Source organism: Myotis myotis, unplaced genomic scaffold (genome assembly GCF_014108235.1).
Source record: "Myotis myotis isolate mMyoMyo1 unplaced genomic scaffold, mMyoMyo1.p scaffold_m19_p_4, whole genome shotgun sequence".
Classification (NCBI taxonomy): Eukaryota; Metazoa; Chordata; class Mammalia; order Chiroptera; family Vespertilionidae; genus Myotis; species Myotis myotis.
In genome coordinates, this window is record NW_023416346.1 from 64,160,587 (window position 1) to 64,185,914 (window position 25,328).

The window sequence follows — 25,328 nt, forward strand, 5'->3', positions numbered from 1 at the left end:
TTATGTCATTCTCTGGTGCTTAGTTATTGCAGAGGTCAAAAAATGGTGAATGTTCTTGCTTCAATGTAATATAATGAGGCACAGACAAACCCTTAACTTGAAAGGTTTGTGTCTACTGGTCATGAATTATGAACAAATGGTAAGGAGTGTCACTATGTTATATGATGCCATTTTAAAATGCAAAGGACCACGTATGAGCTCCTGTGTATTGCTGTGGAATGGGATCTCAGATCACTGATTAAACCAGTGAATCAGAGCGATTACTCTCAGAAAAGTCTCCTGCAAATAGCCCCATAGGGAGGGAAGTTTAAAAGACCCACAGGGAGAATAAAGAAAGTTTGGAAAGAGGACCTAACATTCCATCCAACCCATACTTGGTAGTCTAACCTTCCCTTACACAGAATTTTTCCAAGACAAATTATATCCCTTAAAGCAATTTTCTTCTCAGCCAATTATCAACCATATCTCCTCCAAATTCAAATAATACTAAACACTATCTAATAGGAAAAAACATATTTCAGTGAACCAAAAGAGACCATCACATTCTAAAAATAGCTTGAGCCACTGAAATACTTTGAGTCCCCGGAAAAGCTGGATTCCACCTCTGACACTGATCCTGGGTAAGCCATCTCTCTGGAGAGTAGGCAGCCAATCCTGCCTACACAAAACATATATACTTTGGGACCCTATACGTACAAAGCCAAGTGGAAGCTCTACAACTATTTACATTATTAGGTGCTTTTTAAAATTACAAATACATAGGCTCTACTGCCTGTATACATTTAAATCTATTCAGGGAAGAAAAACTTTCTATTAACATGCCTACAATTACTTCCAATTCAATGTGAATTAAGAGAGAGAGGGATTCCTGATTTTACAAGCTACCAGAGTCAGGAAAATCCACTTGTGATTTTTCCCATTTTCAGAACACATCCAGTAGCAGTTGGTTCTGCAATGCTTCCTGAAATGAGCTACTAGAGAGCCAAGCATCCTGTTCTAGTGCAGTGAGAGGCAGTTTGCTGCAGAGATTTGGCCACAGAAAGCCCAGATTTAAGCCTGAATTTGAACATTTACTACCTTTCTAATTTTGAAAGAAATCACATAACCTCACTGAGTTTTAGTTTTCTAATTTGAAAAATGGGGTTAATAATAATTAACCTCCTTGAATTCCAGGAAGTAAATTGTAAAACCATACCAACCAAATGTGTGGACTACTGATTGATCTTTGCTAGGGTGCCTTTCAATATATCCTATAGTGCTTATTTTCTAAAATATATATTTGTTTGAAATTAATATTAATTAATTTAATATTAATTAAATATTAATTAAATTAATATTTATTTATCAAATCATATTTGAGGGTGACTTGCTGGTTCATAATTATAGCAAGTAATACATTTTTTATGTTTTCACAAATAATTAAGTAGCAAAGTATTACAATTATATATTCAATAGTTTTGCTGGTAAAAATATCTTTTATATCTGAGAGGCACTAAATTTTCTCACTTAAAAAATTAAACTTATTCTGAATATTCACAACAAATCCTTTATTTAATCAAACTCTCTGGCTTTCACTCAATGGTAATTTATTGAAGACTTCATATACAACCAACTCTGGGGATATAATGTAGAATAAAATAAACTCCACAAATTCTGAGTCTTGGAAGACAAAGAGAAATGAAATAATTACAGTATAGTGTGGACAGTTCTATAATAATTGTACTCACAATGTGCACTGGAAAGCCAAGAAGGGCAAAAATTAGATGAAGAAGAGTGGCAAAGGATAGAATTAGTGTCTTTATAAAAAGAGATCCAGATTTTTCCCTCCCCCTCTTCCTCTCCCCCCCCCTCCCCTCCCCCTCTCCTTCTCCCTCTCCAGAAAAAAAGGTGATGTGAGAACTCAGTGAGAAGGCATTTGTCTGCAAGCCAGGGAGCAACTCACCTACGCTACTAGCATCTTGATCTTTGACGTCCAGCCTCCAAAACTGTGATAAAATAACTTTCTGTTTTTAAGCCACCAACCTGTGGTATTGTTATGACAACCTGAGCTAACCAATACACTATCCAAAGTGTATTTCACTGTTCTGAGCATCAGTTTTCTCACCTGTGGACTAAAGAGGCTGCAGTAGATATCTACTAATGTTAAGATTCTAAGTTTATATGAACACATGATTTCAGCTAAAAACAATTAAACGTTCTGAAAATTTTAGAGTGCTTAGATATGATTTTTTCTTAGATCTTTTGCAGACTTTCTCTTGCATTACATATTTCCAAATTTTGTTTCCATTGACAGAAAAAAAGTCATTCTCCTTACAAATGATACAATCTGGTACATTATTTTCTACATCACAATGAAAGTGAAGCTATTTCATCTCTTCCATCTTACAAAATCTATGGTGAAGATGGATGCTTTCTTTTTTATACTAGAGTTATCCTTGTAATATTCTGCCACTTCTACCATGTAATGGCCTCCAGGAAATGAGGCCTTTAATATGTTAAATATACTACATATAAATGATAATCTTGGAAAAAGTAACACAATTACATTATCATATTACCCCTAGTAGACCTAAAGATATCTAAAATTTGCTTTATAGTAAACCTAAATGTTTTCTTCAGTTTGTTTGTATGACGTATTTCACATCTGTACAAAAGCATGTCATCCTGCTGAATTATAATTTATTATGTCTCTCTGTCTAACTAGAATGACTAGAAAGTCATAGGATAGGTGAAGGGGATATTAACTCAAGTCAGAAGAAGAAAGGTTTTGGGCCTTCATAAGTTATGAAATTGGCTGTGAATGATTTTCATATATATACTAGTGGCCTGGTGCATGAAATTCGTGCAGGGGGGCGGGGGGGGGGTCCCCTCAGCCTGGCTTGCACCCTCTCCAATCTGGCCCCTTGGGGGATGTCAGACTGCCGGTTTAGCCCCAATCTTACACCAGCAGTCGACATCCCTCTCGCAATTCAGGACCACTGGCTCCTAACTGCTCACATGCCTGCCTGCCTGCCTGATCGCCCCTAAGCACTCTGCCTGCCAGCCTGATCACCCTCTACTGCTAGCCTGATCACCTCCAACTGCCCTCCCCACCCCCCCACCCCCTGCTGGCCTGTCAGTGCTGGAAAAATGCTAGAGAATGGAAATTAGGAATTGGGAGACATTTATTTTCATTACAGTTCAGCCTTTAGTGACTGACTTCTGGGGAGGCCCCTCTCTCTGGACCTCAGTTGCCCCAACTGTAAAATGGGGGCTTGGATAACTGGATTCCATGGCCCCTTCCACAGTGACAACTGGGATTCTGCAAAAGCTCTAAGCAGCTGGGTGTGGCCCCGCGCCCTGGGTGCCCAGAAAGACCCAGGCTGGGATCACACAGGGAAGGGCTCCAACCCTGCCCAGACCACGATCTGAGCTTCCTGAAAAACTCAGGGTCTTCCTTCAGTGGTGTGTACCCCGTGATTGCACCGTGGCTGGCACTTCTGCACCACAGGCCCTTCTGCCCAGGCAGGGCACACACTCCACACCCCGTGCTGCTGCCACCCAAGAGGTGTTCACGCCTGGGGAGGCTGGGGGTTCCCGAGGCACCTGTGGGCAGAGGGTGGGGGGCAAGGAAGGAGGATTTGCAACAATACCTCTGGGAGGAGGCAGCCGGGGCAGTGGTGGTGGTGGCTGGAGATGGAGGCTAAGGCATAGGAGAAGGTGCCCAGGCATCCCCCTTCCCATTGTCCTGAGCCCCCGACAGGCCTGGACCCGCGCCTCGAAGCATGTCCTGTGCCCCGGATCGTGCAACCAGCCCTTACCTTGCAGTACCCAACTGTCCCCCTGCTCACTAAAGCTACTTATCTCAGGAAAGCTCGCATAGGTCCTGGGAGTGAACCCACAGACAAAAAGTGAAACTTAGGCAGGGCTGAAGCAACTGCTGGTTGGTGCCCCCCCCCTTCCTTCCCACTGTCCCCCCACCCTCCCCTCAGTCTCCTATGCAGTGCCCTGAGAGCTGGAAGCTGATGTCAGGGGCCTGAATTCCTGACTTTGCTTGCACGTATTTGTCCATCTAAGGTATGGGAAGACGGGTGCCCGGGAGCCGCACAGCACTGCCTACTGGGGGAGAGGGTGCCCGCGGCAGGCAGGAGTTGTGCCAAAAGGTGGGAGCACAGCGGATATTTTATTTCCTGGAAATGAGAGGAGGGGACCTAGGGATGCAGGGTGTGTCTGCTGGCTCTGGCCCCAGTGACCCAGGAAGCCAAGCCTGGCAGGAGAGCTCTGTGGCTCCGGCCAGCACCGCCATCTTTGTCACATCAATTTGCATATTCCCTCCTTATTGACTATGGGCACCGCCATCTTTATCACAACGTGATGGTTAATTTGCATATTACTCTTTTATTAGGAGACTAGAGGCCCAAATTTTTGTGCACTCGGGGGGAAGAGGGGGTCCCTCAGCCTGTCCTGTGCCCTCTCACAGTCTGGGACCCCTCAGGAGATAACGCCCTGCTGGCTTAGGCCTGCTCCCAGGTGGCAGAGGGCAGGCCCAATCCCTAGGTGCAGCCCCTGGACGGGCTCAGAGCAGGGCCGATTAGGGAGTTGGGGTGCCACCTCCTGTCATGCACAGAGCAGGGCGGATCGGGAGGTTGTGATGCCACCCTCAGTCACGCTCAGGGTAGGGCCGATTGGGGGGTTGGGGCACCGCCCCCTGTCACACTCAAGGCAGGGTCGATGGGGAGGTTGCGGCGCTACCCCCTGTCACGCACAGAGCAGGGCCAATCAGGGGGTTGGGGCACTGTCCCCTCTCACGCACAGAGCAGGGCCCATCAGGGGGGTTGGGGAGCTCCCCCCTGTCATGCACAGAGCAGGGCCCATCAGGGGGTTGAGGAGCTCCCCCCTGTCACTCACAGAGTAGGGCCGACAGGGGAATTGGGGCACCAGCCTGTCACACACAGAGCAGGGCCGATCAGGGGGTTGGGGCGCCTTCCCCTGTCACGAACAGAGCAGGGCGGATAGGGAGGTTGTGGCCCTGCCCGTGTCACACACAGAGCCGCAGGGCTATCAGGAGGTTTGGGTGCTGCCCCCTGTCTCGCTGATCCCGGTGCTGGGAGGCATATTACCCTTTTACTATATAGGATAGAAGCCTGGTGCATGTGTGGGGCTGGCTGGTTGGCCCTAAAGGGTGTCCTGGATCAGGGTGGGGTTCCCCACTGGGGTGCCTGGCCAGCCTGGGTGAGGGGATGATGGCTGTTTGCAGCTGGTCACACACCCTTCAGGGTGGGGGTCCCCACTGGGGTGCCTCTCCAGTCTGGGTGAGGGGCTGAGGGCTGAAGCTCCCAACCGCTCCTTTTTTTCTTTTTTTTTTTATTCTGGGCCAGCTTTAGCTCTGGCTCCAGCTCTGAGGCCTCTGCTGCTGAAAGCAGGTATCTGGTTTGTTTGGGTTCTATAATCGAAACTATGTATAACTCCAGCTCTGAGATCCCAGCGGGCTGAAAGCAGGTTTCTGGGGTTTTGTTTAGCTTCTATATTTGTAACAATGTTTCAAACTGCAGGCTCAGAGGCCGGCAAGGCAGGCGGGGAACATTGGTTTCCTCCATCACTGAAGCAAGCAAGCCTCATGTTACTTTCAAGCTGCCTGGTTGCGGCCGCCATCTTGGCTGGCAGTTAATTTGCATATCGCCCTGATTAGCCAATGGGAAGGGTAGCAGTTGTACGCTAATTACCATGTTTCTCTTTTATTAGATAGGATATGCATATATATATATATATATATATATATATATACACACACATATGTATACATGTATATATATAGTTATATACATATATATAGATATAGATATATAGATATATAGATATATAGATATATAGTTATATAGTTATATAGTTATATAGTTATATAATTACGGAGGCAAGATATCTAAACTAGAGTGTAAATAACTCTTTTCACAACCTACCTCCCAATGTTATCATTTGTTTCCAATATACACACATACCACCAATATTCCAGGCAGTGTGGCTTTCTCATTCATCCTCAAATACGTGATTATTCCTAGCTGTGTACTATCATTAAAAATAACTACCAGCACTTATTTAATATTAAAAATTTTCAAAGAACTCTGACCAAGTTCATTTTATTTGATTGTGAAACATCCCTATCAAAATAAATAAGGGTCACTGTATTTCCTTATTTATAGATGAGGAAACTGAGGTTTGGTTAGAGAAAGTGATTTAGCCTTGAACACTTGCCTAGCAATTAGCAAAATGGAAGCAAAAATGTAGGTTTAGAGCCCAGTGTTCTCCTGTATTTTAAGGGTATGGCTTCTCTTCATATAACCGAATTCTACCTATTCTTCAAGATCCTTCTCTTCCAACTTACCTTACTGTCTATCTCCATCCTCTTCAAAAAAAAAAAAAAATTATTCCCTTCTCTGAAGTCCCACTAATCACAGAGTCATCTCACTGCCCATTAATTTTTGTATTCATTGACAGTGTATTCTATGGCGTTACATAGTACTCTCTATGTATATTTCCTGGCTATTCTACTGTGCCACAAGCTTCTTGAGGTCTCCTCTGCTGTACCTTAGTACCCCCCTGGAGCACCAACCAGCTCTTTTGTTTTGCCTTTGTTCAAGCCTGCCTGATATCTCTTCATCTGCCTCCAGCCTTTGATATTCCTATCTTTGTTAACAGGGGCCTTGGGGCATGACCAATTTTCCATCACAGGTAGTCTTGGTAGCACTGTCAATCAAGGTCCTTTGCCCTCCCTTGGACAAGGGGTGTTCTTGTTCTGCACACTAGGCTAATTAGTTTCTCTTTCTAATTAGAATTGGAATCAAACATAGGGAGAGGAGGAGAAAAACGGTTGGAGCTAATACACCCAAAAGACAACTTCCTGAAAAGACTTTTGATTAATTCCTGCTCCTTGCATTCTCAAAGCTGCCATAGTTTCTGTTCTTTTAAAGGCCAAGTTCTTCCCCCTTTGTTCAGTTTCTGACTGAGCTACCTTATACCCTCCCATTAAATTCCTTTTTTTTTTTTTTTTTTGCTTATATTAGGCAGAGTCACTTTCTGTTGCTTGCAAAGAAAGAACCCTGTCTGATATAGTACCCACAAAGCTTAGTGCCTAGGGAGTGCTGAGTATTTTTAAATGTTCTGTTTTTATGCAGATTATATGTTATTATAAGCTGAAAACATAAACAATGTTGGTGCAACATTGCTATTGGTTAGAATGTTAATAACCAGCAGGCAAGCATAGGCCAAGCTAACACTGGGACCTCATCTGCATGGAAATGATTTTTATTACAATTCAGCCCCCTAGTTTGGTGACTCACAAAGTGATAATTCACTGCTGAAAATTAACAAAACATTTCCTGGTGAGGGTAGTACTTAGAGTAATGATACCCTTTAGTGATATTTGACATTTAGGTTAACCCCTCTGTTTTCCTTCTCTTCCCAAATATTGCAGGAGCCAACTGTGGCCATCTGAATTTTTAATATGACTTTACTACAAGATACATCTAATAAGTGTAACTGGCTCCTTTGTAGCTAGGTGAATATTTTAACATACTCTATAGCTTCTTGTGAAAAACGTTGAATTGCAGTTTTAAATTCACTGAGAAAGAAAATTACCATTAGAATAATTTAGGTGGTTGAATGGTATATTTAAAGCCTAATCAGTACTCTACAAAGAAAGTTCCCTACATTATTTTTTAAGAAAAAAATAACACTAAGAAAAATCAATCAAGTAGTATTTTATAATAAAACTGGAATTTAACAGCAATTCTAGCTAATCACACATCAGTACTTAGTTAATTAAGTTTTGAACAGATTATAAACTTAAGCTATTTCTATGTACTTCAGTAAATTTCTGTCATTTTACACATTTACATCTATTGAGAATCCTTTGTATTCAAGGAACGTTCCTAGACATTATGGGAATATCATGATATCATGCATATATATGATATTTCTCTTTCTTAATGACAAGATAAAAATCCTACTGAAAAATAGGGGGTGCATTTTAAAACATTCACCTCTTTCTCTTTTAGAACACCTATTAGTACATGATAGTATTTCCCACAAGATTATTTTTTATTTTACTTGAAGTTGGCAAATATCTCTGTGCTGAATCCTTTGAGCATCCCTCTAGTGATAGATGTCAGAGCAGCGTTGTGAGGAAGAACTTGTATTTGACAGGGAGATGACAGGAAAAAGCCTCTCTCCGAAATATAAGATGCAACTGTAAAATCCTTCTGTGAGATTAATATCATCTTTTGTTCCTGTGTATAAATGACTTATTCATTCTTGCTTAAAAAAATCTGTTCATGTAATTAATTTGAATAGTGTGAAATTAAGACACGTAAAGAGGTACATTTTACGAGTTTGTTTCAAATATTTTATATGAATTAAATTTGAAATAGGTATATAATACAAATTGCCAATGATATTTTTTTAACTTCTAATATTTCTATAATCATCAACCAAGAACACTTTAAGATTCACTCACTGTACATATAGCATGTACTCTAAACAAGTAGCATCTTGGAAAGAGATTATTTTATTATGAATATATGATATGCAATACAATGAAAAAGCCTTAAATATTTACTTTTGTCCTAAAAATCTGGCTATGATTTATTCCAGTTTACTAGAAGCACTGCCTTAGTCTCTCTGGCATTATAAAATAATTTCACATGTCCCCAAATATCACAAGAGGAAGGAATAAGACCTTTTTTGACAAATTTAACATTCTGGGTGTCTTCCTTTCTTTCTTCCCTTATATCCCTCAAAAATAAATCAGGAGCAAAAAGATAGATTTCCATTATATATCCTATTATCTACAAATGCTATTCTTTATGTCTGAGTTAGAACTACCAGAAGCAAATCATTTTTGATACATATTAAAATGCTTGTCCATATATATGTAATGCACATCTATTTAATGCATGAATAGAAAAGAAATTTATATCCATTCCTAGATCTAGGATTCTCCTTATAATATACTTCAAGAACTAACCAAAATTCTGCAATGTTTTCAGATGTGAGTGGAAAAAAAGGTGAAAGAACGGTGAGATGTCAAAGATAGATTGCTTGTTTTCAGATTTATTTTCATCTCTAGCTTTCTACAGGCCTTCACCTCAGTCTGTTCAGTTTTCTCTATAACAGACAGATCTTTTCTGAATAAGGTGGTTTGCTCTAGCCTAGAAAAGGACATACATAATCACTTTTGCACTTCTGTTTCTTTGTTTACTTTTCACAAGAATTAAAATCTCAAAAATACTATGTAATGGCCCAATCCAAACAATAAGACAATTATCACTTGATTTCTTAAAACTTTTTGTAAATGCACTAGATACATAGTATATGCTTAGTAACACAACACTATTCAACCATGAAGAGTATTATTTTCTTAGAGTAGAATAAGTAAAGCACATTTCAGATGTTTCTGGCTATTCACTGAATTTCATTCCTCAAATACTTTTTGGAGAGGCATAAAATACGTACAAAGAGATTGAAATTCAAGATTTCATCTATATTACAAAAGCAAATTTTATTGATCTACAAACTCTAGTAATATTTGATCAGAAAGAGTTTACAAAATAATTTGCACAGTCATTGAGATTTTAATGGAGTTGAAAATTTATTTATGTGTTTTAAAATATATATACATATATACATATACATATACATATATATATATATATATATATATATATATACATTTATTGATCTCAGAGAGGAGAGGAGAGGGAGAAATAGATAGAAATATCAATGATGAGAGAGATTCACCAATCAACTGCTTCCTGCACGCCCCCCAACTGGGGATTGAGCCCCCATGATCCCTGATTGGGATTCGAACCATGATCTCCTGGTTCTTAGGTCAATGCTCAACCACTGAGCAACACTGGCCAGATTATCTGTTTTTTGTTTTGTTTTCTTATATTTTTATTGATTTCAGAGAGGAAGGGAGAGGGAGAGATAGAAACATCAATGAGGAGAGAGAATCACAGATTGGTTGCCTCCTGCACACCCCCTAATGGGGATCGAGCCCATAACCCGGGCATGTGCCCTAGACCAGAATCAAACCTGGGACCCTTCAGTGGGCAGGCCAACACTCTGTCCACTGAGCCAAACCAGCGAGGGCTATTTATCTGTTTTAATTGATATATAATTCACATATCATAAAATTCACCCTTTTTAAAACATACATGTTTTGGTTGTTTACTACTGCTATTCAGAATGACCCCTCATAGAGGAGACTTGTAAATTAGCATTATAAAGTGTAATAAATAAAAATGTTATCTTACCTTACAAAGGAAGTTGATCTTAAAACCCAAGGACTGGGCATTTCTTGAGCCTGAGTTCATGTAGTTTCCAACCAAAAGAACTAACTCTAAAAGTCTGTTAAAGCTTTCACTTTTCTTCAGTTCTTCACAAGCAAGAGTTACTGCTATGATGCTTGGTTTGATGTTGTTTACATGTTCTTCAAAAGTGAGCTTGAAAAGAATGCTATTGAGACGAGGCCGCAACATTTTCACTGAGCTAATCTGTAAGATAAGAAATAGTCTGTTATTTCTCTCTCTAGTGGGGATAATTAAATAGACAATATTGTAAAATTTTGCATAAAATGAATTCTCCCTAGGTTTAAAAAATATTATTTTTGCTTGGTTTAAACATTCCAAAAGAATATTTGTATTAAAGTTTAAAAAGTAGTTGTTCAGTTTTAAACAAATTAAATCATCCTCAGAGCATTAAGATAATATTACTGAAGCTAAACTTTATGTTAATTGCATAATCATTAGTTATCAATAGCATTTAAACTGCCAAGAATCTGTCCTTGAGGTGAGCTATGAAAACTTACAAATATGAAATTGAGTTGAGTGAATAGTTGGGTCACATATAAAAGATGTACATAATGACAGAAAATATGAGTGGAATCACATTTCCTAAGAAATTACCTATTAGTATGCTGTTTGAAATCAGAGGACTAGCTCTGATAGAGCATTTAATAATTTTTAAACCTATGATTTCTGTTCACAAAATATATTAAATATTGATATATGGTCTAAAGAATTTCACAGAATGTTGATTTTAAATAATTATGTTTTGGTAAAATCACATGAACTTACTTTTCAGTACATTATTTAAGAATTCTATATTGGTTTTCTTCAAAACGTTCCCAGTTAGGTCTTAATTATTTGTGTCATAGTACTGGTGCATATTCTCTATTCCCTTTGGTATAGCTCCTATGATAATAACTTCTTTTAGTCTTTAACTACCTATAACTCCAAGTCATTTAACTAGTTTTCACTCACAAATAAATTCTGGGAGAGAGGTGAGGGAAAAGTAGATGCACATGAACATACACATGCACACACACAATGAACGTAAATTATTAACAATCCTAATTATATTTATTTTCTGCACATGTAGCTTAGTTTCCTGAATATAAATTCCTGGCCACAGTTTAGGCACTAAGATATCTGTAGCTAACAGGAAAAAAATGCGCAACATAAAAAGTCCTTAAACCACAAAGTACCCTTCAAAAGCATCAAATGAGCTGTTGAATAGGACACATCTGCTCTAATATGGAAGCAAGGCATAGTCCATTATTTTTCTTCTTTGAAATAAACTTGCCCATTAACTATGGTGTCTGCCTCACCAAAGATTAACCTTTGCCTTCTACCAATCCCCCTATATGCTTTCATGATTTTATAGAAAAACTAGAGGCCCAGTGCACAAAATTCATGCACTGGGGGTCCCTCAGCCCTGCCTGCACCCTTTCACATCCCAGGACCCCTCAGAGGATGTCCACCTGCCAGCTTAGAGGCAGTCAGACATCCCTCTCTCAGTCTGGGGCTCTCGGAGAATGGGACCCCTCACTCCTTACTACCCACCTGCAGCAGAGGTGAGAGAGGCTCTTGCCACTGCCGCTGTGCTCGCCAGCCATAAGCCTGACTTCTGGCGAAGCAGTGCTCCCTGTGTGAGAACACACTGACCGCCAGGAGGCAGTTCCTACATTGAACGTCTGCCTCCTTGGTGGTCAGTGCTTGTCATAGCGACCAGTCATTCCATAGGTCATTCTGCCATTCGGTTGATTTGTATATTAGGGTTTTATTATATAAGACTAGAGGCCCGGTGCACAAAAATTTGTGCACTCGGGGGAGAGGGGGGTCCCTCAGCCCAGCATGTGCCCTCTTGCAGTCTGGGACCCCTCGGGAGATAACGACCTGCTGGCTTAGGCCTGCTCCCGGGTGGCAGAGGGCAGGCCCAATCCCTAGGTGCAGCCCCTGGTCGGGCTCAGAGCAGGGCTGATTGGGGAGTTGGGGCGCCGCCCCCTGCCATGCAGAGCAGGGAGGATTGGGAGGTTGTGATGCCACCCTCAATCACGCTCAGGGTAGGGCCGATTGGGGGGTTGGGGCACCGCCCCCTGTCACACTCAAGGCAGGGTCAATGGGGAGGTTGCGGCGCCACCCCGTCACGCACAAAGCAGGGCCAATCAGGGGGTTGAGGTTCTGTACCCTGTCACGCACAGAGCAGGGTTATCAGGGGGTTGGAGAGCTCCCCCCTGTCACTCACAGAGTAGGGCCGATAGGGGAGTTGGGGCACCGCTCCCTGTCACACACAGAGCAGGGCGGATCAGGGGGTTGGGGCGCCGCCACTGTCAACACTCAAGGCAGGGCCAATGGGGAGGTTATGGCTCTACCCCCTCACACACAGAGCAGGGCCCATGGGCGGGGGTGGGGGGGTGCGCCGCACCATCACACACAAAGCAGGGCAGGGAAATCAGGGGGTTGTGGCCCCACCCCCTGTCACACACAGAGCCGCAGGGCAATCAGGGGGTTTGGGCGCTGCCTCCTGTCACGCTGATCCCAGTGCCAGGAGGCCTCGCGGCTCCGCTGATCCTGGTGCTGGGAGGCATATTACCCTTTTACTATATAGGATAGAGGCCTGGTGCATGGGTGGGGTCCGGCTGGTTTGCCCTGAAGGGTGTCCTGCATCAGGGTGGGGGTCCCCACTGGGGTGCCTGGCCAGCCTGGGTGAGGGGATGATGGCTGTTTGCAGCTGGTCACACAGCCTTCAGGGTGGGGGTTCCCACTGGGGTGCCTGGCCAGCCTGGGTGAGGGGATGATGGCTGTTTGCAGCTGATCACACACCCTTCAGGGTGGGGGACCCCACTGGGGTGCCTGGTCAGTCTGGTTGAGGGGTGAGGGCTGTTTTCAGGCTGGCGGGTTACTGAAGCTCTCAACTGCTCCTTTTTTTTCTTTTCTTTTTATTCTGGGCCAGCTTTAGCTCTGGCTCCAGCTCTGAGGCCTCTGGTGCTGAAAGCAGGTATCTGGTTTGTTTGTGTTCTATAATTGAAACACTGTATGAACTCCAGCTCTGAGATCCCAGCGGGCTGAAAGCAGGTTTCTGGGGTTTTGTTTAGCTTCTATATTTGTTACAATGTTTCCAACTGCAGGCTCAGAGGCCGGCAAGGCAGGCGGGGAACGTTGGTTTCCTCCGTCACTGAAGCAAGCAAGCTTCATGTTAGTTTCAAGCTGCCTGGCTGCCAGCAGCCATCTTGGCTGGCAGTTAATTTGCATATCGCCCCGATTAGCCAATGGGAAGGGTAGCAGACGTATGCTAATTACCATGTTTCTCTTTTATTAGATAGGATGTATCAAAGTATGCTGGGAATATCTGCCTATTACTACACTTATATAGGTCTTATCACTTATCACTAGCCTTTTTATATGATCAAGGTAATATTATATAAATCATCACACTGTTTCTTTAGTGCTCAGATTTTGGGTATAAGACATACCATCTTCTCAAAAAAGGTTCCAATAAAGCTTAAAACTCATAATCCAGTCACTTGAAAACTACAGCTAGTGATAAAACCAGCAGATGGCTCTAGGTGGGTAAACTGAAATTAAGTGCTGAAGATGTTCACTGAAGGAATAGAAAATTTTAAGCTCTTATGACTACAATGTTTAATGAAGGTTTCACAGTAGAGGAATGCAAATGGATAATAAACAAACAAGAGAAAGAAAGAGAGAAAGAGAGAGAGAGAGAGAGAGAGAGAGAGAGAGAGAGAGAGAACACAAACAAACTAACTGGGACCAAAAGGAAGATGTAGAAAGAATGGTTGTGAGAAAGGTTTATGATAGGGTAAGTATATATGAGGCATAAGACTAGGGGCAGAATTTAGACAAAAGTACCTGAAGAGCCCATGTAAAGGCCACAAAATGAGAAGATAACCACATAAAAGTCTATGTCTCCATATGAAGTGTAAATCTCCTTATGCATATTTCTGTGGGAATTTCCCTAAATTTTTCCATGTTTTTTTTCTGCCTTTACTTAGGCCTCTACCACTGCCTCCAAATTCCTCTGTATTTTTCCTTTCCTTTCACTGGTAACTGACCATCATTAGCACAGAAGCATGTTTTGTATCATTTTAGATATTTAGGGAGTAGTTTTTCAGTGTCCCTCATGGTTAAAAAAGTCAGATCTACTTTTTCCATGTGCTAGTCAGCATGTACCTACCTGCCCTTCTGGACATGCTTTATAGGGCTATTGGGACCCAGCTCACCAGGAGGGCCTTGGTCCCTAATCAACAAGGAATTTAAACCTGAGGCTGACATAGATTTTTAGTCTTACTACAGTTCTAATACCACTTGTCTTCATTCATATTTTTGTTGTTGTTAATCCTCACCCAAGGATAATTTTTCCATTGATTTTCAGAGAGAGAGGAAGGGAGAGAGAGGTAGGGAGAGAGAGAGATAGGGAGAGAGAGAGAAGAGAAGGAAAGGGAAGGGAAGGAAAGAGAAGAGGAGAGGGGAGGGGAGAGGAGGAGACAGGAGAGGAGGGGAGGAGAGAGAAGAGGAGAGGAGAAACATTAATGTGAGAGAGACACATCGATTGGTTGCCTCATGCACACACCCTGACTGGGGCTGGGGATTGAACCTGCAACCCAGACACATGCCCTTGACCAGGAATAGAACCTATGAACCTTCAAGGCAAGGGCCAATACTCTAACCACTGAGCACACCAGCCAGGGCTTCTTCCATACTTCCATCCATTCAGAGCTTTGTATTTCAATCTTTGGCCTAACAAACCCAAAGAGCATGGATCTGATCGGTTTCAAACTGAAATAATATGACCAAAAATGGACTTTAATAATAATAGTACCAACAATAATAACAGTGATTGACATTTATTGAGTACTTTGTGCAAGATGCTTTTTTACATAGCATTTTATTATATACTATAGGCCCGGTGCATGAATTCGTGCACAGGTTGGGTCCCCTGGCCTGGCTGGCGATGGGGGCTGATTGGGGCTGCTGGACATTGGCCAGGGGGAGGGGCTGTGGGAGGTTCTGATTGGGGCCATCGGGGCTGGCTGTCCAAGGGGAGGGGCTGCGGGAGGTCAGCTGACAGCGGGAGGTTAGCTATGGGAGCACACTGACCACCAGGGGGCAGCTCCTGCATTGAACATCTGCCCCCAAGTGGTCAGTGCGCATCATAGCAACCAGTCGACTGGTCGTTTGGTTGCTTAGGCTTTTATATACATAGATATGTTATATATATGTTATATATGTTATATATATGTTATACATACTCTCTATATATGTAGTTACTTGATTCTGAAAACAACACTAGGAAAAGATGATTAGCATTAGCTTCATTCTAAAGATGAGGAAAGTAAGGCACAGAAATACTAAGTAACTTGCACAATGTCAAATCACATGCTGAGGAGCAAGAGAATTGAACTGAGGCAGTTAAGCCATAGAATCCAGACTCTCAACCACTACACCACACTGCCTCCTAAGCCATATTGGGAACAGTATGCATGAGCAGATGGAACAGAGATTAGAGGCAGAGACACTATTAGTAAGTATTCAAAATGGCTGGAGAAATAAATAAGGAATGTGTGTTTTCAGGCTTGGTGAAGAACAGTGCTCATTACGTATTGAATACACTGCAAATATTGTGCTCTGCTCCCTTTAGCCAGTTGAAACATATACTTTCTATTAGAAATGTTATCACTGAAACTGTGTTATTATAAAATCAAGACCCTATGAAGGAGGTGAAACTATGGTGGGTGCATCTCTTAACAGAAGCAACAAATCAGCACACACTGATGGTACTAATAGAATTTGATACAATCAAAAGTGTGAATTTTTATGAACAGTCACTGATAGACAACAGTTGGATCTCCATTAAAGGATTTAGGTGTGTAAGGAAATGTCTTGGATAACTAAGGTTAGAAATCATAGAAAGCACTGAGCAACATCCCCAGCCACCGATACAATTATTAAAAGGCTCATGTCTCATAAAGGCACTTGAGTGGGCCTAAGTGATATAAGTAAATAAAACAAAAAACTCAGCTGAAATGTATGTTTGTTTTTAGGTGTGGTCCCTCACAGCATTGCTTTGTTTTATAATTCATCCCTTGAAGTGCTGAGGGATGCTGACCATGGTGTTGCATTATGTAGGGATTTATTTGGGTTATGAGGGACTTGTCTATCAAATCACATCAAGCAGCTATCATTTCTTCATCTGATCTGCACTATATTAAAAAAAGTGCATTGACAGCTTTAGTGAGAGCTGCTACAAGTGGGTTATTTCCCCAAAGAGTTGGACACAGTTTTGTTTATATATAATTTGAATTTTATACACTTCACTACCTATACAGCTGCTGAATATTGATCTACTGCCAAACGACCAAAAGAATCCAGAGAGAAAGTAAAGAGGCACCAAGTATTACATATGTAATACCCTTTGTAATACTTTAAGCAATAAAAAAAAAAAACCTAATAAATAAAATGACATATAAGTTGGAGGGGAGTAAACAGAGTTAGACTACTTTAGGTTCATATATTGTCTATGTCTCAGTCAGAATCCTAGGAAGAAATGAGCAAACTATTTTTTTAATTAAAACTTTATTGTTCATATTAAAAAAAAAAAAAGAGGCACCAAGTATAAAAGTCATGTGTGAGGGGGGAGGAGATGGCTACAAGCCACTCCTGCAGTCATGTGTCACTTATGTTTAAGGTTATTTCTGTTATTGCTTTTACACTGCTAAGAGACACACCTCAACTGCCGTCGTATCTGAGCCTAACTGATCTTCTAGCCTCTTCAAAATATAACGTTTAAGACTTCATTAGAATTGACAGATATATTTGTAGCAAATATACATTTGTTACATGTGTTTTTCCCAAATAGTTAAATATTAGACCCACTGCACATTGAATATACAAAATAATTTTGTACCAGTGACTATAATAAAGGTGATGAAAATGAAGTCACATAGATGGGTGGACTTAAGTTATACAGCAGGCAGAACTGCCTATAAAAGTTGTGAGATCCATACTCAATGACGGAGCAAAATTCTTCCTGTTAGTACGGAAATAAAGCAGAGACATCTGTGATTAAAGCAGGGACATCTGTGATTCTCTGCTCAATAATTTTCTTACCCTCTTTTAATAACACCTCCTCGAGTGCAGGGTTTCTTCTACTCTTTGCTGCACTCCCTGCAGTACACCTAGCACCTGGCCTGGACAAAATAATTAATACTAACATGCCTGCTCTCTGGAGTCAACAGCAAATGTCTGTGTATTACATGTCAAGTGAGATAAGGGCAATAGTTAATCTGTAAAATGAGGCTTTGGAAAAATAGAGTGTTGAAAACTGACTCTATACCAGAAAAATAATGATGTGCTGATAAAGAATATTTTCCCCAAAGATAGTGATATATGGAAATTATGCATCAACAATCATCTACTTGCCTGATCTGGAACAGAACACAGTAACAATGTCTATCCCAAAAGACACTGTAAACTCAGAAAAATCATATTAAGAATTTGAGCAAAAACTTTCAAAACATCCTTCTGAAAACAGCTGTTTAAGGCCAAGAACGACCATGCACACATCTACTGTGCTGCTACGCTGTCATATTAGGGCTTACTGCCATAGGGAAGAAGGGGTTAATATTTGATTTTTTTTCAATTTAATGAAATGCAATCAATAGCAAAACTGATTGACATCCATAGACTTAATATGAATATTCAGTTTTCAGATGTTTTTTAACTTTATTTTTATTGCAAAAGCTGATGGAAATAAGCTAATCCTGTCACAAATGGATTATTATGAGAAATTAATGACATGAACAAGAATATAAATGCATGGATTTGAGAATGAATCATAGCGAATTTTCTTCGCCTGATCTCAAAGTTATTAAACCAGCTTTTTTCTCAGATAAAATGAATGCACATCTAGAAGTAAGAGCAAGCATTCACATTGACAGAAAGAATGAAAATAGAAACAATCAAGGCATTACATATCAAAATGCTGAACACTCTGAATGCATGCAGATAAAATAAAGAAAAACGTGATTTTCCCAATGAATATGCAAACCTGAATAATGATTTAATATTAGTGGAACAGAAGAGCTACAATTTTCCATCTAAAATAATTGCTTTTGATGATATGCAGGAGGAAAAGAAAGCTTTTAAGAATTTCCTTTTCACCTGGTTAAGCTATCTTGAATAGAGCTCATAAGCTCTTATGGGGCTTAAAAAAATTAAAAAGCACAGAGACTTTATAGTTGCACTTCCATCTATAGGCACAAATCCGCTCATCCTTCTTCATATAGTTGTGTGGAAAGAGAAAAAAAGAAAATGAAGTGCACTGTCAGCAATATCACATAATCTGTGCTTTTGTTATAAATGCTTTTATGCACAAGGCTATCTTAACATCTTTTTGTTAGATTATAGCTTTACAATATTTTAATTGAAAAAATGTGGGTAATTTTGAAGTCAGAGAAACAAAATACCGATTACGAAGAGAACTAATTATTGCCTTCTTTTTCTCAGAAGATGTGTTAGTTTAATAGATACACACAGTATGGGTCTCTATCCTCAGTGCAACACAAGTGGGAATTTCCATAGCTCTGAGGTTGGAGAACAGCTGAGCCGCAAACACACTGCGAAGAGTCTAAGAGCTCCTGCTGGGGGTTCTAACAGGCAGAGCTTTCAAAGATCTGTGCTTTTTCCCCCAGTAAAGGTACAGCACAATTACAGTGATGTACCAGTGGGGAGCTATGCAGTCAATCTAGCCCCCTAAAGAAAAGAATTATTGATCATAGAAGGTGTGGGAACTAGCATAGCCCTCTTACCAGGAGGTCTACCTCTAGACAGAGGAAAGGTCCCTAGGTTGTTTTGTTTCTTTTTTCTTTGTCTCTTTTCTGGGGGTTTCTTTTTAACTTTATATATGTGAATACAAGAAAACCAATGATGTGGCCGCTAAGAAAATCCTAAAAAGTTTAGAGAAAGCTTAGCAGCCCTGTCCCTGTCTCAGATATGTTTATTTCTTTCAAAAAGTCAAAACCAGATTCCCCCCAGTGTTACCAATTTTATTTGTTTTTGTTTGTTTGTTTGATAATGATTTTATGAATCTGGCAGGAGTAAGCTCACTTCTGGCATATTCGTAACTCATGAGATTCTGTTTTTATCACCCAGGAAAATATATAAAAATGCAAACTCTACAGGGCACTGCCAAGGGTTATATAAATAAAATCAAGAAAGAGTATTTATTGTTAGAAAATGCAAGGAAAGAAAAGTTTACAATCAAGGAGGCTGAAGGGCCACCAGGATAAGGAATTAGGCCTGAAAGGAGTCCACTTGAATTTGCCTTCATACTAATACATTCAAGAAACATTTAAGTACATATCATGTGAATAAAATTAACATGACACATGCACTTGTAGAAATTGCAATCTAGTAGGGGTTTATAGACATTAAATTAAAAAACTTTGCAAATAAACATTTAATTAAAAACCATAATTTCTAGAAAGGAAAAGAAAACCCATGCTGTGAGAGAATTTAATAGGGAGACCTAATTTTAATTGATAGGCAAATGAAGGTGTCACCTGGAGAATGAGATTTAAGCTGAGACTCCCTCGAAGAATAAGCAGGAGAGAGGCAGGCAGGGAGTGGGAGTATCAGGGAGCAGCATGCATAACTGGGCCAGAGGCAGGAAAGAGCAGGCAAGTTTTAAAAAGTGAGAAATGCCGAAACCTGTTTGGCTCAGTGGATAGAGCGTTGGCCTGCGGACTGAAAGGTCCCAGGTTCGATTCCGGTCAAGGGCATGTACCTGGGTTGCGGGCACATCCCCAGTAGGAGATGTGCAGGAGGCAGCGGATCGATGTTTCTCTCTCATCGATGTTTCTAACTCTCTATCTCTCTCCCTTCCTCTCTGTAAAAAATCAATAAAATATATTTTTTAAAAAGTGAGAAATACAACGTGGCTGAGGCATAATGAGCAAGAAAGCAAACAGCAGGAGATAAAAGTAGGAGAGGTGGTAAGTTGGGATAAGGAGTTCATATTGTAGCCTGAGTGCCATCCAAATCACCGACGCGTTAAGTAGATAAATAGTATGAAGATACAACAAAAATGCATTCTAAAAATGTCACATCGACAGCTTTGCTGAGACTGATTTGGAGAAGTGCAAAATTGCAAGCAGGAAAACAGGCTAAAAGTATATCATAATGGTTAAAGGTAATGATGATGCTGGCTTGGCCTACAGTGGTAAATTTATTACACAGATAGAGAGAGAAGTGAGTGGATCTGATGAAATTAGGAGGCAATGAAGGAACTCTCATAGATCTGTTTCAGTGCATTATTTAAGGCAGAATTCTGATGCTGTTCATTGAAGGTAAGGAAGTAGAGAGTCAAAGGAGCTAAACTTTGAAAAAAAAAAAAACCTGGTGCTAGGAAATGGAGAGGGGGAAGTAAGTATCAGGGACCGTTGGGGCCAATGAAGGATTTTTATTCAAACATCTATCCAGCTATCCATTCATTCATTTTCTGGTTCTGAGTGACTGAAGAATATTTTTTTTTTTTCTGGAGAGAAAAGTAGGGTGGAAACTGAAAAACTGAACAGGCAACAGAACAAGAGAACTAAAGTAGTCAGGGGATAATAATGTCCCAAGCAGAGATAAGGAAATTAGCACTTAGCAGAGCAACTCACACACATGCACAAATGACACACACAAACACCAGTACAGCACAGTGGTTAAAAGCTCTGTCTATGAAGTCAGGATTCCTAGGTTTGAATTACGAATCTACTACTTACTGTGTAACCTTGGACAAGCTTCGCAGCCTTACTTGGCCTGTTTCATCATCCATAATGTGGAGTTAATAATAGTACGAATCTCATAGGGTTGTGAGGAAGTTGTGAGATTCTATGCGAAATTTGCTTAGCGTGGTCTCTTACACTAATTCCTCAATACATTTTGTTTCTATCGCTAATAACAACAATAGTAGTCACAGTAAATAAAATATCCCTCTTTCTGAGGTTTGATAGAGAATCTATATATACAAAAGCCTAATATGCAAAGTGTCCCCTCCAGAGTTCAACCGACCTGGAGTTTGATCACTCGCTAGGACATTGTGCTGACCACCAGGGGGCGGCACAGGATGAAGGAAGGCCCCAGCTGGCAGCCGGCAGCCTGAGATGGGAAGCCCCAGCCAGCAGCCAGCATCTGCTAGGGACCCTACTTGTGTGCAAATTTCATGCACTGGGCCTCTAGTAAGTCAATAAAAGACATCATAGGTAGAGATAACATTGTAGGGAGAAGAGATATTGGAGGCTCTGAAGCCAAAGTGCATGGAAGAGATTAGGTTGCCTGTAGTAAGTGAAAAGAATGCGGAGGGGAGGGAGAAGACTTGAGGAGGGCAGGTAAGAAATGATAGAGCTGCTATAAAAAATGAAAGACCACTGAATAGAAACAAGTAAAATAACTGCTGAAATGGCAATGAGAGCCCTGCTGAGGTAAAAGCTAAAATGTCATAAAGACACCAATTCAGTGAGTGCACCAAAGAGAACAGGGAGATATAAAGCCAGAGAGTAAGAGGTGGGATGAGAATGCTAAGGAGAGTGGGTTTTATTCTGTAAATTCTGGGGGACACTGAAGGTTTTTGATACAGATGTCGTAAAATGACTAGAGAGTTTAAGAAGACTACGCTAATCGCTTTCATGGGGGAAGAGATCAAAAGCCTCTCTTCTCATTAGTGCAGATGATTCTACACATTTCCAAAGTTGTCCTAAATGTAGCTTTTTGATCAAATTGGATGGTTAAAGGGTATTTGGGTATAGCCACACAGAAGTGAATTGAATTTCAGCACAGACCAGGAGAGATATATTTTAACATAATTTTCAATTTTATAGATCTAAAATATGCTATTTTCAATCTCAGGCTTCCACTTGGGTTTAATAATTGTCCTATAATTCAATTTTATAAGCATTTATCAGTTGTCTATTGTATATAAGACTTGTCCTAATCACTGCCAAGCATACATGCTTAAAAGACTGAGGCATAATATTATCTCAAATACCTTTTACAATATATAAGACTAGAGGCCCAGTGCACGAATTCATGCATGGTGGGCCAGCCGGCCCCTCCCCCAAATGGGGTGGGAGGGTCTATTGGGGATCGGCAGCCATGGGAGGTTGGCAAGCCAGCTCCACTCCCGATTGGTGTAGGGGGGGCTGACCGAGGGCAGAGATGGCTGGGGGGAGGGGCCACCAGCTGATGGGGTGGTGGGGCCTATTGGGGATGGTGCCGGCCAGGGGGAGTGGCCTCAGGCAGTTGGCCTGCCAACCCTGCCCCTGATTGGGGTGGGAGGGCCAATCTGGGGTGGGGCCGGGCAAGAGGAGGTGCTGCAGGAGGTTTGCCGCTGGTCCTCTCCCCATTGGTGTAAGGGGGGCAATCAGGGGTGGAGCCAGCTGGAGGGAGGGGCTGTGGGCCCATCAGGGTGGTGGGGGCCTATCAGGGGCAGGGATGGCTGGGGGAAAGGCCACGAGGGGTTGGCCCCACCCCCGATAGGGCTGGTTGGCTGGCCGCAGCGGGCGTCATAGCAACTGGTCGTTATGGCATTCGGGTCACTGACTTTTTACATATATATAGATGATCTAGACTTTATTTGGCAAATACTGATTGATACTGCCTTAGAAAATTCCCATAGCACAAACTACTTTGTAATGTCCTTGACGTTTTTCCCTCCAGACATGTAGCTATGCATGGGGAGAGTAAATAAGAGGACCAGGTGACTTCGTGTACACATCGCGATGATTATTTGGGTTAAGTGCATAAACAAGAAATCTCTTCCATTTTCTATTTTGCTTTAAGTTCAGAAGGTATATTGCTTTTTATGTCCCCAAACTTCATTTTAGCAGTGTGGTACCAAGGATATGCCTCTTGAAGGACTTGCTTGGAAAACTAATACATCTTCCAAGATAAACTACATTCAGAAAAAAAATGGCTTCAGAGAAATTGTGTGGTGTACCTACTGTAAAACTCATCACCGTCTGACACAGCTGAATTCTCAGATGGTACACAGCCTAGCTTCAATTACAATAAGAATTCAAGCAGCTTAGGTTTTAAGTATGAACTTTGGTCTAGAAAACTTCCGTATTTAATACTGCACTAAAGTGCTGCTATTTAATAAATAATATTTAGCCAGGTCAGAATAATTTACCTAAATCAAAAATGAGAGAAATATCTTCCTCAGGCACATTTACATGTTCTATCCCATCCCAAATATACAGTCCTGATTTGCTTTCCAAGGATTTGAAAGAATCCTCCTAGATCAGTGTATGCAATACCATATCTGAGAATTAATAAACTCTAAATAAGGGCAAGCAGTTAATGCACATGTTCAAAAGAAACATTCTCTGTCCCATCTATCACATTGAGACTTTAAACAGGATTTTTAAATTGCAAAGTACCAAATCGGATCAATTCAGATATATGACTATAAAAGGGTTATAAAATATTTTGGATGAAGCTGACACTGTGTTGGGCTATTAGATCTGATGGTAATTTGAAGTCTTCGCAGGCAGATGGAAACTGTTCAGGGAGCAGGGGAAAGCTGGCAGCTGTACTAGAACTGCTTAATCCTATAGCCAACAAACTTGTATTGTGCATCTAAATCAAAAACAGCTCTTCCTCTGAGAAATTAAATAAATCATTATGCCCTCTTTCCTACCTTTTTTTTGGTGGCAATTATTTGAATAGCATATTTGGGGAGTACTTAAAACATATAACTGTATTCTTTAATACATAATGTATACCTATCCATCATTTGTACCCCTTAAAATAAAGAAGGGATAAGTAAACATAATACATTTCAATAGTGATTTAACCTCACTAAAGCATGATGTGTATTTAGGAGATTCTTTTCCCACTTGAAACAGTGTATTTAAAACCTTTAGTGAATTAATGACACTCTATAGGAAATCTAAAAATTCTTGTGCTTTTTTTGACATAATATATACCACCACAAAAAATTCCAGAATGTTGTTAATTATGTAATTAGTACCCTTTTATTAGCCTAAATTTGGGGGGGTTGCAAAATTCTATCATTAAGATCCAAATAGAAAAAAAAATATCCAATATAATTATACATATACTATTTTCATATACTAATTAAATAGCAGAACTGGTATGGAGTAGTTCCTATGAGACATTTTGAAATATTTTATAAGATATAAATATTAATTCCTGTCCAGTGTGGCTCAGTTGGTTGGAGCATTGTCCCATAGACAAATGGTTGCAGGTTTGATTCCCAGTCAGGGCACATAACCAGGCTGTGGGTCGGATCCCCGGTTGGGTTGCTTGGGTTCCGTATAGGAGGCAACTGATCTGTGTTTTTCTATCACATCTACATTTCTCTCTCTCATTCTCTTCCTTCTTCTCTCTAGAAACAATTAAAATAATTAAATGTTTAAAGAAAATAAATATTAATTTCTTTATTTTTCAATGCCATGACAAATAACAAACAAGGAGGGTTGTTTGTTTGGGTTTTTTTGGTTGTTTGTTTGTTTGTTTTTTGCTTGATAGCCAATATTATATTAATTATATAGCTATATAGTAAAACAAAAGTCCACAATTGAACTGTCTTTCTTTTCAATCTTTCTGATAAGTGTTACCTCCAAGTTGAGTTTGTGAGCCCTTGTGCTAGATACGTACCACAGCTCCAAATTGTTCAGGCTCACAAAGGTCATCATACTCATTCTTCAGCTGCGCTAATTCATTGAGAACCTTCTGCTCTGGAAGATATTTAACAAGGTTCTAAAAAAATAAAAGTATAAATGTTTAGTATTTTATTAGAATTATTAAACATGCACTAACAACTCAAAAAGTGATAAAATAGAATAGATACATTTCTGATTGTGGTTCTGTTATAGTACCAGTTTCTACCCCTCTTCCTAAAATAACTTAACAAAAAAACAACAACTATAATTTAATGTGAATATATATAGTTACTATGAACTAAATATAAAAATTAAATAAAAA

At 40.6% G+C, this 25,328-nt stretch overlaps 1 protein-coding gene across 9 annotated transcripts in view; it reads right to left on the reverse strand.

Moving 5' to 3' along the window:
• Positions 1-25,328, reverse strand: part of DIAPH2 (diaphanous related formin 2) — a 939,982-nt gene that overhangs the window by 463,937 nt on the left and 450,717 nt on the right. For all 9 annotated transcript variants that reach the window (XM_036305330.1, XM_036305327.1, XM_036305331.1 and 6 more), the window contains 2 exons: positions 25,002-25,103; positions 10,290-10,529 (listed from right to left, as the gene is read on the reverse strand). In XM_036305330.1, coding sequence (XP_036161223.1) covers positions 10,290-10,529; positions 25,002-25,103 — 342 coding nt within the window. The remainder of the gene's footprint in view (positions 1-10,289; positions 10,530-25,001; positions 25,104-25,328) is intronic.